Consider the following 12,701-nt stretch of genomic DNA (forward strand, 5'->3'; position numbering starts at 1 on the left):
CTAGTTTATTTAAGATAACACTGGTTAAAGTTTATCAAAAGAATATATTTTTATGAAAAACAACTGCTGTTGAACACAAACAAAAACTAGTGGGAAGAGGGGCGCTATTTCACATTGTGACAAATCTCTTTAATGTCTGGCTTAAGAGAAGACAGGCGGAGTCTGTCACCTGCTTCTGCAGTCCATCTGTCGCTCTGTCACACCACTGGAAAAAACCCCACTGCCCATTCTCCAGAGAAAGAGAGTGAAAAGGGCAAATGATGACTTCGTATTGTTATGAAAATAGTTTTGAACTCGCAGTCCCCTTGAAAAGGTCTTGGGGACTCCCAGGGACCCCTGGAGAGGTGCTGCCATATGCTGCTCTCGAGTCCTGGCCTCACCCGGACTCCGACTCCTGAATTAGTTACAGACGTCAGGGGCTTTCTGCTGGGGTCCTCTGCTTAGGAGTACCGAGGGTGGAGGACGCCGCATTCGAGAGGCAGTCCGGCAGGGTTGAAACCCAAACGCCAACAGAGGTCAGGAAGGCACCGGAAAAGGAGGAGGTGGGCCAGGGCCACAGATCCCGGTGGGGACCGTGGGGTCCAGGAGGGCAGACATCTCTCTTAAGGGCGGCAGCTGCTCCTCAGTCCTGGCAAATCATTACCGGGCAGGAACGCAGGCCGAGGTTGGCTGCCATTTTTCAAGAGAAATCAAAAACCAGATTACTTTTTGCCCCTGAAATCTCTGAATTCTTAAACGTTGGCTCCTAGTTCCAAACAAACAGACAAAAACCTAAATGGACCAAAGAAACATGTTGCTCGCCCAGAAGCAAGCCCGCAACTTGTGCCTGCCGTTTTTCACTCTGGCTTCATGTCATTAAACATTTGTGGGGCTTTGCAAAACCATTGCCACCTGACAGTGATCTCTGATGGTGTGGCCCCGGCTTCGGTTTTTATTTTACGTTCCTCCACAAGCTCCTTGAACGAGCATGAAGCTCCACGAGGGCTGAGATTCCCAGCGGGCGCTATGCAAGCACCGAGTGCCAAGACGACCAGGGACGCAGCGAGCTGTGGACATGGGGCTTTGCTCGGAGGCCCCATGCCATAGAGCTTTCTAGCGAGGAGGGTACAGGTGCCCGGAACATGACTCCACGGGACCACAGGAAGGTTACTGCATGTGGGTGGCAAAATGAATCCCCCTCAAACAGAGACCCCTGCCACTTGCTGCCAGCACTCCCACCAGATCCTGAATCCACAAGGATGCAAACCTGTCTGTGTCCTGATGGCTTCGAAGTACCATGGAGAGCAACCCGGGCTCAGCCACGGCAACAGCAGCCACCTGGCCTGCCGCCGCCTCGGCCTTTCTCATGCGCAGGGTTCATCATAGGAGAAAAGCCTTCTTGGACCCCCATGCACCCAACTCCCTCGCAAATGGCCAGCCCCCGTCGCCCATTCTATCCCAGCCTGTTCTCCGTGCCTGAACCCACTGACTAGGCCGGAATTCAGCAGGTAAGTAACATTTCTCTGTCCCCAAACCCCCAACACTGTCCCTCCCCCCAAGGCCATTTGAGGCTCCCCCGCTCTAACCTCACCCAATTCCTGTGACCTCCACTGCCTCGGGGCACCAGCACACACTGGACCGGGGAGCCCCAGCACTCAGCAGATGCGCGGGGGGAGGGGCTGCTGGGAAAATCTCATTTTCCAGTTAACTGAGCGGCACGCTGAAGACATGGCTGAAAAGTTTTAGACTTGCAGAACTACCGTCTCTTCTGTCTGTACACGGGATCCTGGGCAAAACCTACATTTTCTGCAAAGAGTATAAAGGTTTTGCAGCCTCTGAGGTCACAGGACAGCCCTCAGCGACCACCAGGCCCATCTGCTGGGGACAGGAGGGCACCGGAGAGTCAAACGGACACACCGCAACCTCGGGACAAACCCCAGGGTTCGTGTTTATCACAACCTCATGAACAAATTCGAAAAATGAGGCTTAGGGCAGGGGAAGGGGGTGGTGAGAACCAGGCTAGCTGGGGACTCCAACTGTCTGAGTCCCAGCTCATCAGTAAAAATTCAGCTGCATCTCATCCTCTCAGAGTTTGCAGTCACAGAGTAAGACGAAAACTGAGAAAAGTGCGGCCGGCCTGGTGGCGTAGTGGTTAAGTTCACGTGATCTGCTTTGGTGGCCCAGGGTTTGTGGGTCTGGATCCCGGGCGCGGACCTACACACCGCTCATCAAGCCACGCTGTGGCAGCATCCCACATACAAAATAGAGGAAGATTGGAATGGATGTTAGCTCAGGGCCAATCACCAAAAAAAAGTGAGAAAAACCACACGACCCTTGAACATCTCCAGACTGACACCTGTTCAGGCTAGATCAGTGGTTCTCAAGCGGGCGCAATGGTGCTCCCCCCAGGGGACACTGGGCAATGTGGAGAGGCATTTTTGGTTGTCATGACTGGGGGACGGGCACTATTGGCATCTAGTGGGAAGCGGATCAACATCCTACACTGCACAGGGCAGCCCCACAACAAAGAATCATCTGGGCCCAAATGTCTACAGTGCCAAGCCTGAGACCCCATGACCAGATTACCATGCAACGAGAGGCCAGACAGGACCCAGGGCAACTGATGGCCCAGTTCCACTGGCCTCCCGCCAGGGGCCGGCCTCAGGGCCATCTCGCCCAGTGGGCGTGGAGTCACCACATTCTGTGCACTTAGTTCTTGCTCTCCCTTTGCTGAGCACTTAAGCTAAATGTGTCTATAGCACGAGTCCCCTGTAGTAAAAATAGCTACCACTTACTGTCACTGTGGCCTGGGATCGGTGCTAAATAATTTACACATGTTAATGCAGCCACTGCCCACAGCAGCCATGGGATATTGCAATCATCATTATGCCCATTTTGCTGGCCATTAAACTGAGGCTCAAAGGCCTTATGGATTTGCCCAAAGTCACTCAGAGAGTCCGAGACTGAGTCAAACACAAACCCAGTTGTCTCCAAGGCAAAGCCTGGGCCCCACCTCATCATATACCAGTCCCCTGCCCCGGGACACTCTGCCAAGTCTGAGGACACATTGGGTTGCCATGACCCCTGGGGCAGGGGTGCAGGGGACGGGTGAGCTCCTGGCACTTTGTGGCTGGAGTCAGGGATGCTACCATGCTGCTAAACATCCCCCAAGGCACAGGACAGCCCTTACGACAGAGAATCACGCGGCCCCAAATGTCAGTAGGGCCAAAGTTGCTTTCTGTGGTCTCCCAGGTGGCCGGCAAGGATTCATCACACGTGCACGGTCCCTTCTGCTGCTGGCATCTAGACTCAAAGACTTCCCAGAGCTCAGACACGCTATCACCCTCTTCCCACTCTTCACCTTCACCAGGGAATAACACTGCGCTGCCTCAAAGCCTGACGTCAGCCTATGATGCAGAGTAGCTCCAGAGAAAGGACGAGTAACGAGTCTGGGACGTAGCAACAGCGAAATGCCAAGCAGAAGAGAATATCCCAGGACACAAGTGTAAAAAACACACACTCACACTCACACACACACACTCTCTCTTTCTCCCAGGAGAGAAGCACTCCAACTGGACTTTAAAGTCAGGGGCTACAGGACCACCAAGAAAGGGCTGCGGGAGTCGCTGTCACCATCCCTGAAGAGATCACCATGGCAACAAGGACTAACAAGACGCTGTATTGTATTCACAACTGGAAACCTGTCTTTGTACACAACACAGCACTCCTGACATGTACTACCCAGCCCACTGGTTCTCAACACTGGCTGCACGTCAGGATCGTTGGTGCAGCCTTCTAACTGGACGGACACCCGGGGCCCACCCAACACCTCGCAGAATCGGAATGGGTGGGGCGGGTGTGGGGACTGAGCATTTTAAGAAAGCTCCCCAGGTGACTCTGACGTCCAGCCCGGGGGAACAGCCACTGCCTCAGACTCACACAGAGGTGGCAACGGCCCAGAGAACAGAGACAGAGGGGTCGGGTGTGAGGAAGGACCAGCTTAGGACCCCAGGCTGGAAAGACAGAAGCCAAGAGGCCGTGTGACTGGAGCTTAAACAGCAGGAAAGAAAGCACAGTTTGGGCCAATCCCTGAGGCTTCCAAACGCACAGGAAGGCCCAGTTCACACTGTGGATACGAAATTAAACATCTTAGCGGGCTGCACAAGCCAAAGCCAGAAACGGGGGCGAGAAACACATCGCAACCAATTCAAGAAGGGCAGGGATATGGGAGGCACAAAAAGCCACTAAGGTTTGACGTCCTGAGGACAACGATGCCAGGACTAGCGTCAGAGGCAAAGTCTGAGGTGAGTCCAGCATTTATCAGGCAAAAACTGTAAGTAAGAGAAATTCTGTTTCTCTATTTGACACTTACCCGTTCAATTACGCAATTTACAAGTGACAGCTCATGTGCCAGCACACGTGCTAGAAATGCTATCCCTGGAAAACAGGAATTCACAGTTTTCCCTTTGTGCTCAAAAGTATACCTCACAATGAGGGTCCTCACTGATAAATGCATTCATTCATTCATTCATTCAACAAACATTTCCTGGATACCTACTGGGTGGCAGGCACCGTTCTAAATTTAGGGAACCATCGGGGGTCATCACAGAGAAAAATCCCCACCCACTTGGAGCTCCTATTCTAGGGGAGGGGGAGTCAAGCAGACAATAAGCCAGCTTGCCAGATGGTGTCAGGGCTGTGGAGGAAAATAAAGCAGGGGAGAGGGGATAGCGAGTGTGGACCCAATTTAAAATAGGTGGTCAGAGAAGTTCTCAATCATCAAGTAACAGTTGAGTAAAAATCAGACGGAGGCGAAGGAGGGAGCCCCAGGCTATCGGGGGAAGACGGATTCAGGCAGAAGAACCAGCAGGGTCAAAGGCATAAATAAGAGGAGTGGACGGACCATCCGAGGGACACCGAGACGGCCAGAGTGGTAAAAGCACGGCGAGTCGGGGGACAGTGGTGGCAGAGGAGGACGGGGCGGTATCGGGGGGCCACCCTGGCTTCTGGGCTGAGACGCTGGCAGAAGGGTGAGGGTGGCAGGGAGGCCCCTGTGGTGGCAGTGTCGGTGGTGAGAAGCGGCCCCCTCTGGAAATCTTTTTAAGGTCGAACTGACAGGCTGTGCTGTGGCGCAGGAGAAAAGAGAGGAGTCAAGGGAGACTTCAGGGCTTTTAAGCCAAAGAAGGGACTTGCCATGTACTACCATGGAGGAAAAACTGTGGGATGAGCAGGTTTGGGGGGAAAGAGAAATTTTTGTTTGCTGTGCCTCTGAGACACCCAAATGGAGATGGCGAATATGATGCCGGATCTACGAGTCTTGAATCAAGAAACTGAATGGGCCCAAGGTGTAAACATATCCAGTATGTCATACTGACTCCCACTTATGCAGCTCCTCTCCTGCCTTTACGTGGATCTCATGAAGAGAACACTTCAACCCTCTACCCGCGTCTTTATCTTACAAAACAGACGTGGCATGAGAGGGCCAAAGCAGGGTGGGGGGCCTTGAAGCCAGGCCACCTTGATTCACATGCCCGCTCCTCACTGGCTGGGTGACCTGCCTTGGACAAGTAACTTAACCACTTTAACTCCGTTTCCACACCGAGAACACGGCTAACAGGACCCACCTCGTGCAGCTTTTGCGAGGAGCGCGTACTACCGGGGACAACACGCGTCAAGACTCTGAACAGTATCTGGAGCATCCTCAGTGCTCCACCAGGGTGGGCCCCCATTATCATCATTCGTGCATTTCAGCATGGGAACCCCAGGACCCCCCCCCCCCCCCATCGCAGGGAGCGCGGTGCGGGGGGAATCGGGGCCAGGGAGGTAGCCGGCCTGCCTGCGGTTGTGCACCTAGAAACGGAGGGAGCTAAAAATAGGCCTCGGAAGTCCCGAAGCTACAGCGGCATCGACCCCGCTGCCGATGGAAGCAGACAGCAGCTCGCGGAGCGCTTCCTCCGGGGCATCCGGAACCGTAACCTTGTCAAAAACGCTCGTGGATCGGGTGGGGTGGGGGGGGACGTCAGCGCCCGACAGAGGAGGGAAGTCACACGCGCTCTGCCCGGGCAACGAAAAAGGGCCCCAACAGCCGGGGCGTTCGGCGGCCCCCATCCTGCGGCGGGGGCCCGAGGCGCCCCTCTCGGTGGCCGCGGAGGGACCGGGGGAACCGGCAGGAAGCGGGGGCCCAGCTCGGGGCGCGGGGTGAAGACAGACGGGACGGGCCGTGGAGGACGAGAGAGCCCCGCGGGCCGGCGGCGGGGAGGCGGGTCCCCGAGGACGAGGGGCGGGAGCGAGCGCGGCGCGCCGGGCCCACCACCAGGCCCGGGGGCTATTTACATCCGAGGCCCAGGCGCCCAGGCCGCGCCTCCCGCCCCCTCGGCCCCCGGCCTGGCCCGCGGGGCGGAAGGGCCTCGGGGCCGCGGCCGCAGCGGCCTCCCGGGCGCCCCGGCCGGACGGCGGCAGGGCCAGCGCTGCCGGGGGTGATGGGCCGGGCCGGTGAGCCCGGCCTGGGGGGACGCGCTGGGGGGCGGCTGCGGAACGAGCTGGGCCGCTCTCCCGGGGCGGACGGGCCCCCCACCCTCCGGGGCGCCCACCCCTCGGGTCTGTGGCCCCCGGGCCTCCCGCCGCCCGCCCCCCGGCCGCCGGCTGGCCCCCGACGGCGCCTCCCCTACCTTCGTTCGCCAGGTCCGCCATTTTACTTCCTTAAGCCCTCCCACAAGGCCCCGCGCCGGCCTGGGCTCGTCTGCTTGCTGCCAGAAACTCCCGCGCCTGCGCACTTCCCGAGCCGACTCCGAGCGAGGCGGGCAGCTCGCGCCTGCGCGCTGAGCCCGGCGCGGAGTCGCGCTCCCGACCGCCGGCCCCGGCCCGGCCTCAGGCCGAGCACGCGCCTGCGCATTAACCGCCCCCGCCTCCTTTTCCCGCCGCCCGAGGGGGGCGTGGGCAGGGCAGGGCGCATGCGCAGTGAACGTGGCGCTGGTTGCAAGAGCTGGGGCTTGACGCCCCTAGTTTCCGCTGGTTTCCCGGGGGGTCCCTCGAGCTGGGAGAGCGAGCCCGTCGATCGAAGCCTTCCTCTAGGTAAATCCTGGGTCTGCGGGGCGCCTTCCACACGCGCAGGCCCGAAGTTGAGGGGGAGGCCCGCGGGGACTGGGGGACGGCGGGTCGCTCCGGGCCTCAGTTTCCCCTTCGGAGCGGCCAGCACGTCGGGCAAACGCTTTCCCGAGGCCGTGTGGGGAGGTGAGGGGGAAGCAGAGGTCAGAGGTTGAAGATCACTGGCCAAGGGGGGCGTTCAGTGGGGCAGGGGATCCCCAGCACAAGCCACCGGAATGGGAACTCCAGGAGGCCAGACCCCGACGCCTGGAACCAGCAGCGCCTGGAACCGAGCAACGCCTGGAATCGGGTTGGCCTCAAGTTTCATCTGTAAAATGGGCTGATCACCCGCCCCCCCCCCCCCCCCGGCCCCAAGGCTGATGTGAGACTATCGCACACCCTGGATTCGTTCTCAATTCCCCGGCTCCGAATCTCTGGGAACATCCTGTGGGCTCTGCCTCGCCTTGAAAATAGAGCCCAGATCCACCCGTTCTCACCAGCTCGGCTGTCCCCGCCCTAGGCCAGACCACCCTTCTCTCCCACCTGGAAGACTGGACGGCCCCCTCTCCCTCTGCTTCTGCTCTCCTGCCTCTTCTTCTCAGGGAGCTCCAGGCTGTTCCACCCACAGCAGCACGCAGAGCAATCTTTTAGAAACAGAAGTGAGATCCAGGGCACAGCTTTGCTCAGTGCTTCCAAACGGCTTTCCGCTGAACTTGGAATAAATTCTGAACTTCCCAGTCAGGCTGGCGAAGCCCCCGATGCTTTGCTCCCGTCTCCCCCTTGCTCGTTGCAGTTCGGCCACGTGGGTCTTTCTGGGTCTTTCCAGACTCCTTCCAGCCTCAGGATCTTTGCACTTGCTGATCCCTCTGCTTGGGCCTCTGTGTCCCATGTCTTACCTAGATTTGAGTCCCAGCTCCACTCCTCCAGGATGATCTAGACAAGGAGGACCTCTAGCCCATGGGCCACATGTGACTTGCGAGCTAAGAATTTACATGTTTAGTTGGTTGGGAAAAAAAGAAGCGTATCTCATCCTGTGAAAATTGTATGAAGTTTGAATGTCGGTGTCCATCAATAAAGTTTTCATTGCAAACAGCCACACTTCTTCGTTTATGAATTGTCCATGGCTGCTTTCAATCTGCAGCAACAGAGCTGAGTCCTGGCAGAGACGGTCTGACCAATAAAACTTGAAATATTTTCTATTTGGGTCTTTACAGAAAAAGTTTGCCCACCCCTAATCTAGGACATGTGTATTTACATGACTTTTTTCCTAGAATCTGCTACTTTCCCAGTGTGGTTTCCAAGCCAGCAGCATCAACGTCACCTGGGAGCTTGTTAGAAATATAGAATCCCAGGGGCCGGCCTGGTGGCATGGTGGTGAAGTTTGCGCACTCCCCTTTGGTGACCCAGGGTTCGCAGGTTCAGATCCCAGGCGCAGACCTAGCACCACTTGTCAAGCCATGCTGTGGCAGCGTCCCACATAAAACACAGGAAGGTTGGCACAGATGTTAGCTCAGCGACAATCTTCTTCAAGCAAAAAGCGCAAGACTGGCCACAGATGTTAACTCAGGGCCAATCTTCCTCACCACAAAAAAAAAAAAAACCCACTAACAGAATCCCAGGCCCCAACCTAGACCTGAATCAGATCTGCATTTTAACAAGATACCCAGGGCTTCCTCTGCACATTAGATCTTGAGAAGCACCGTTCAGGAAACTTTAAGTGGAAGTTCTATTTATTGTTGGCAGTGGGGTATAGTTAATACTATTACAAGTTTCCCCCACTTGATTCTGCTGTCTTAGATTTTGCCACCAGGCCTCGGGCACAGGCCACAGACCTTGAGTTAGAAATTCTCCAGAAATCGCTAGAATGTCAGTGTGGAATGGCCCCAGGGGGTCCTCCAGTCCATCTGGTCGCGCACAGTGTGTCGACTTAGGTTTCCTCATTTCTAGCTTGTTCGTTTCTTTATATTTCATTTTATGTAATTTCTCGTGGGTAGATCTTCCCGGCCTTTCCCGTATCTCTAAACCCTCTGACCTTTAATAAACCTAGTAGTTTTCTTTATATGCCTTTTTATGGGTTTAAGTTTACATTAAATAGATTGAACATATCACCATTTAAGTCGAAAGCTGCTAAGCCGCGCCTAGGAGATAATTGCAAAAATAAACATGAACACAATGCTCGTCAATTCTGGGTGGATGCTGAGCCCAAGTCTGCTTTTCCTTTGATGTAAAGAGAGATTAGAAAGTCTTAGAGGGTTTGAAAGGCCTCTCACTCCGCCGAAACGTTTTCCTTGACACGATGAGAAGACTCTAATCCATGCGACTCAGTGGCATTCAGTGCCATGTCTGCGTGTCTCCGAAAGTCATTTCATCCGCCACATTCTTCCCACACTTTGGGGAACTCCCAGCAACATGTCATCGCTCGCTAAACATCGTTCAGCTGTGCTTTTTCAAGGGCCGTTGAGAGACGCTAAACCTGTCATCCTGACGAGCCAGCTCGGTTTCCACTGGTTTCACAGTGCCCGTGACAGCGCTGGTGGCGGCCAGCAGCCAGCCCCTTCAGCCTGCCCTCGCTCCATTCTCTGGCCTCCTCCACCAAAATGACTTAGTCACAGTTATTTATGGACCAAATATGTGTTGAGCACTTATGGAGAGAATTTTAAAAGACGGCTCCAAATTCTTGGCCCCTCTCCCCATCGGAGGTGAGGTCGCTGTTCCCTCCCTTTGAGGGGCTGGACTTGTTCCTGGTCCAAGCAGAGAACACAGTGGAAATGATGCTGTAACGAAGGAGGCGAGGCCAGGACGAGGGCAGACGTGCAGCTGCTGTCGGCTGCAGGCACAGATGCTTCTAGAGCCTTCAGCCATTGCTGAGGCACTGCCTTGAGGTGGCTGCGCTGTGGGGAAGCTCAGTCACAGGCCACGTGGCAAAGCCCCTGGGGGACAGCTGCCCAGCCTCGCCCTTCCCCAGTCTCACCCACAGACACTGTGGCAGAGAAATTAATGACGCTCACTGTTCTGACCCCCCCGCCCCCCCGTTTGGGGATATTTGTTACACAGCGGTACGCATCCACCACACCTACTGTGCACCAGCACTGTTCACGTTGGTCACACGGCCGTAGGCATGCACCACACCTACTGTGTGCCAGCACTGTTCATGTCAGTCACATGGCTGTATGCATCCATTGCACCTACTGTGCGCCAGTACTGTTCACGTCAGTCACGCGGCTGTATGCATCCACCATACCTACTGTGTGCCAGCACTGTTCACGTCAGTCACGTGGCTGTACGCATCCACTGCACCTACTGTGCGCCAGCACTGTTCTACATGTTGGGGCCCAGTATGAACAAGAGAGACTCTCCCTTCTTCACGGACCTTTGTATTCTTTTTTTTTAAGATTTTATTTTTTCCTTTTTCTCCCCAATGCCCCCCAGTACATAGTTGTATATTCTTCGTTGTGGGTCCTTCTAGTTCTGGCATGTGGGACGCTGCCTCAGCGTGGTCTGATGAGCAGTGCCATGTCCGCGCCCAGGATTTGAACCAACGAAACACTGGGCCGCCTGCAGCAGAGCGCACGAACTTAACCACTCGGCCACGGGGCCAGCCCCAACCTTTGTATTCTTTTGTGGCGAGACTGACAATAGTCAGGTTAGCAAAATAATTCAAGATAGTGACTAGTGCTGCAAAGAAAATCAAACCGCAGATTGTCAGCGAGCACCAGAAAGGGGATGCTTTTGATTGGCTGGTCAGGGAAGTCCTCTTTGAAGAGGTGACATTTCATAGGAGTTTTGCAGGAGGAGCATTCTGGACAGAACGTCAGTGCAAAGGTCCTGAGGCAGGAAGCAATTTTGGTGAGCTGGCGGAGCTCCGTGCAGCCAGGGCAGAATGAGGCGATGAGACGAGGGAGGGGGCATGAGGGGCCTTATAGGCCACAGTGCAGAGTTTGGGGTTTTTCCTAATACAAGGGTTGGAAGTGGGAAATGGCGGGATCCCAATGACTCCCCCTAACCTGCTCATGGGTCTCTGCTGCCTCTTCCTCCTGGGCTCACCAGGGGACCAGTCAGAGCACCCCTGAGCCCGGGCTGGGCTCTGAGAACTGTGAGCATCCCCTCTCCCCAGCCAAGGCAGAAATGGCTTCTGTGGTTGGGCTCCACGTTGCGCCTGCGCAGCTATACTTTGAGTGTCGTCTTCCCCTGGCGAGCAGGGAGCCGGCGTGTGAAGTGTCTGCTCTAGGCCCAGCCCCACCCTGAGGTCCAGGACCCAGAGATCACTCTGCTCCGGTTGCTGCCCCGCAGATGCTGAGAGTCAGGTGGGGGCGGAGGGACATCGTCCTGGTGGCCTCGTCTGCTCAGCCCCCTTCCTCGTCCTCCCTCCGTCCACAGGGTCAAGTTCCTGACGGCAGGATGTCCACTGTGGCCGACGCTCAGAGGGGGACCCCTGCCCCACGCTGGGGGCGTCGGCTTCCCCCTCTCCTGTATCCCGCAGCAGCTAGTGTGGTACGGAACTGGGAGGAAATACTTATTGCAATTTATTTGTGATTTTTAAAAATTTTAACTTTTCAATGTAAAATGAACTCTGACCTACAAACAAGTTGCAAAAATAGTGCAAAGGGTTCCGTAAAGCCTCCCCCCAGCTTCCCTAGATATTAACATTTATGTCAACACAGTGCCATGATGGAAACCATGAAATGCACACGGATGGGAGCCCATTCGCTAATGTACAAACCGTATTCAGATTGCATCTGTTCATCGTTCATGTTTTTTTCCTCTTCTGGGAGGCAGCCCTGGACCCCACGTTGCCCTTTGCCGTCCCTTCTCCTTAGTCTTCTCTGGCTCCTCTAGATCCGGTTTTTTTCTTGACCACGACCCTGGAAGCGCGTATCGTCCAGCGCTTTTGCAGCACGCCCCTTAATGTGGGCTTTACCTGACGTGTCCTCATCGTTACGTTCAGGTCATGCATTTGGGGCTGGAGTGAGGGAGCATGGTGCGTCCGGGGGCACGTGACGCCCGCCTGTGCAGTGACTGAGGCTGGCTTGGATCTCCCGCTTTGGATGGTGTCTGCCCGGGCACCGCTTGTCCTTTTGTGATGACTGATCATCTCGTGGGGAGATAAAGAAGCGGGCAATCTTTGAGGACGAGGGGGGGAAGAGGAAGCTGGCTCCTTCGCTCGGTTGCTTGAGGTCTGTCCAGGCGTTGTTGCCATTTCGTAACCCGAACAGCCTGCATGCCAGGCAAAATCCGAGCGCGCAGCTCCCCGGGGGACAGGAAGGCGCCGTGTCGCACAGGGACGCTGGGGGGCGGCAGAGGGACGGCGAAGGGGCCCAGCCGGCGGGATCTCCGAGGCCCGGCAGCCCCGGAGGCGGGTCCGCGGGCGCGGGCGGGGGAGGAGGCGGCCCGAGGGGCGGGCTGCCGGCACTGCGCATGCGCCGCCTGTCACTCGCGGGCTCTCCGTCCTCGGAAGCTGACTGCGGGCTTGCCGGGAACCCAGGGCGTGTCGATTTGCAGGCGGGTTGCAAACCTCCAAACCACCTCTGGCCCGTGGAAGCAAAAGGGGGATTTTGCTGGAAAGTTATGAGGATGCTCATAAAATCTAAGAGAACAGAGAAGGAACGGGGCGGCTGCGGAGGGACCTGAGGATGACAGGG

General features: G+C 56.2%; 1 protein-coding gene across 12 annotated transcripts in view; it reads right to left on the reverse strand.

Annotated features, from left to right (window-relative positions):
- RANBP3 (RAN binding protein 3) overlaps positions 1-6,910 on the reverse strand; it is a 52,580-nt gene extending 45,670 nt beyond the window's left edge. For 3 of the 12 annotated variants that reach the window (XM_070622703.1, XM_070622702.1, XM_070622700.1), the window contains exon 1: positions 6,648-6,865. In XM_070622703.1, coding sequence (XP_070478804.1) covers positions 6,648-6,669 — 22 coding nt within the window. In that variant the 5' untranslated portion in view covers positions 6,670-6,865. Of the gene's footprint in view, positions 1-6,647 lie in introns of all 12 variants that reach the window. The other 9 variants (XM_070622695.1, XM_070622701.1, XM_070622704.1 and 6 more) reach the window with 9 other exon arrangements.
- Positions 6,911-12,701: the final 5,791 nt, after the last annotated feature.

This window comes from Equus przewalskii, chromosome 6 (assembly GCF_037783145.1).
Source record: "Equus przewalskii isolate Varuska chromosome 6, EquPr2, whole genome shotgun sequence".
In the NCBI taxonomy this organism is placed as follows: domain Eukaryota; kingdom Metazoa; phylum Chordata; class Mammalia; order Perissodactyla; family Equidae; genus Equus; species Equus przewalskii.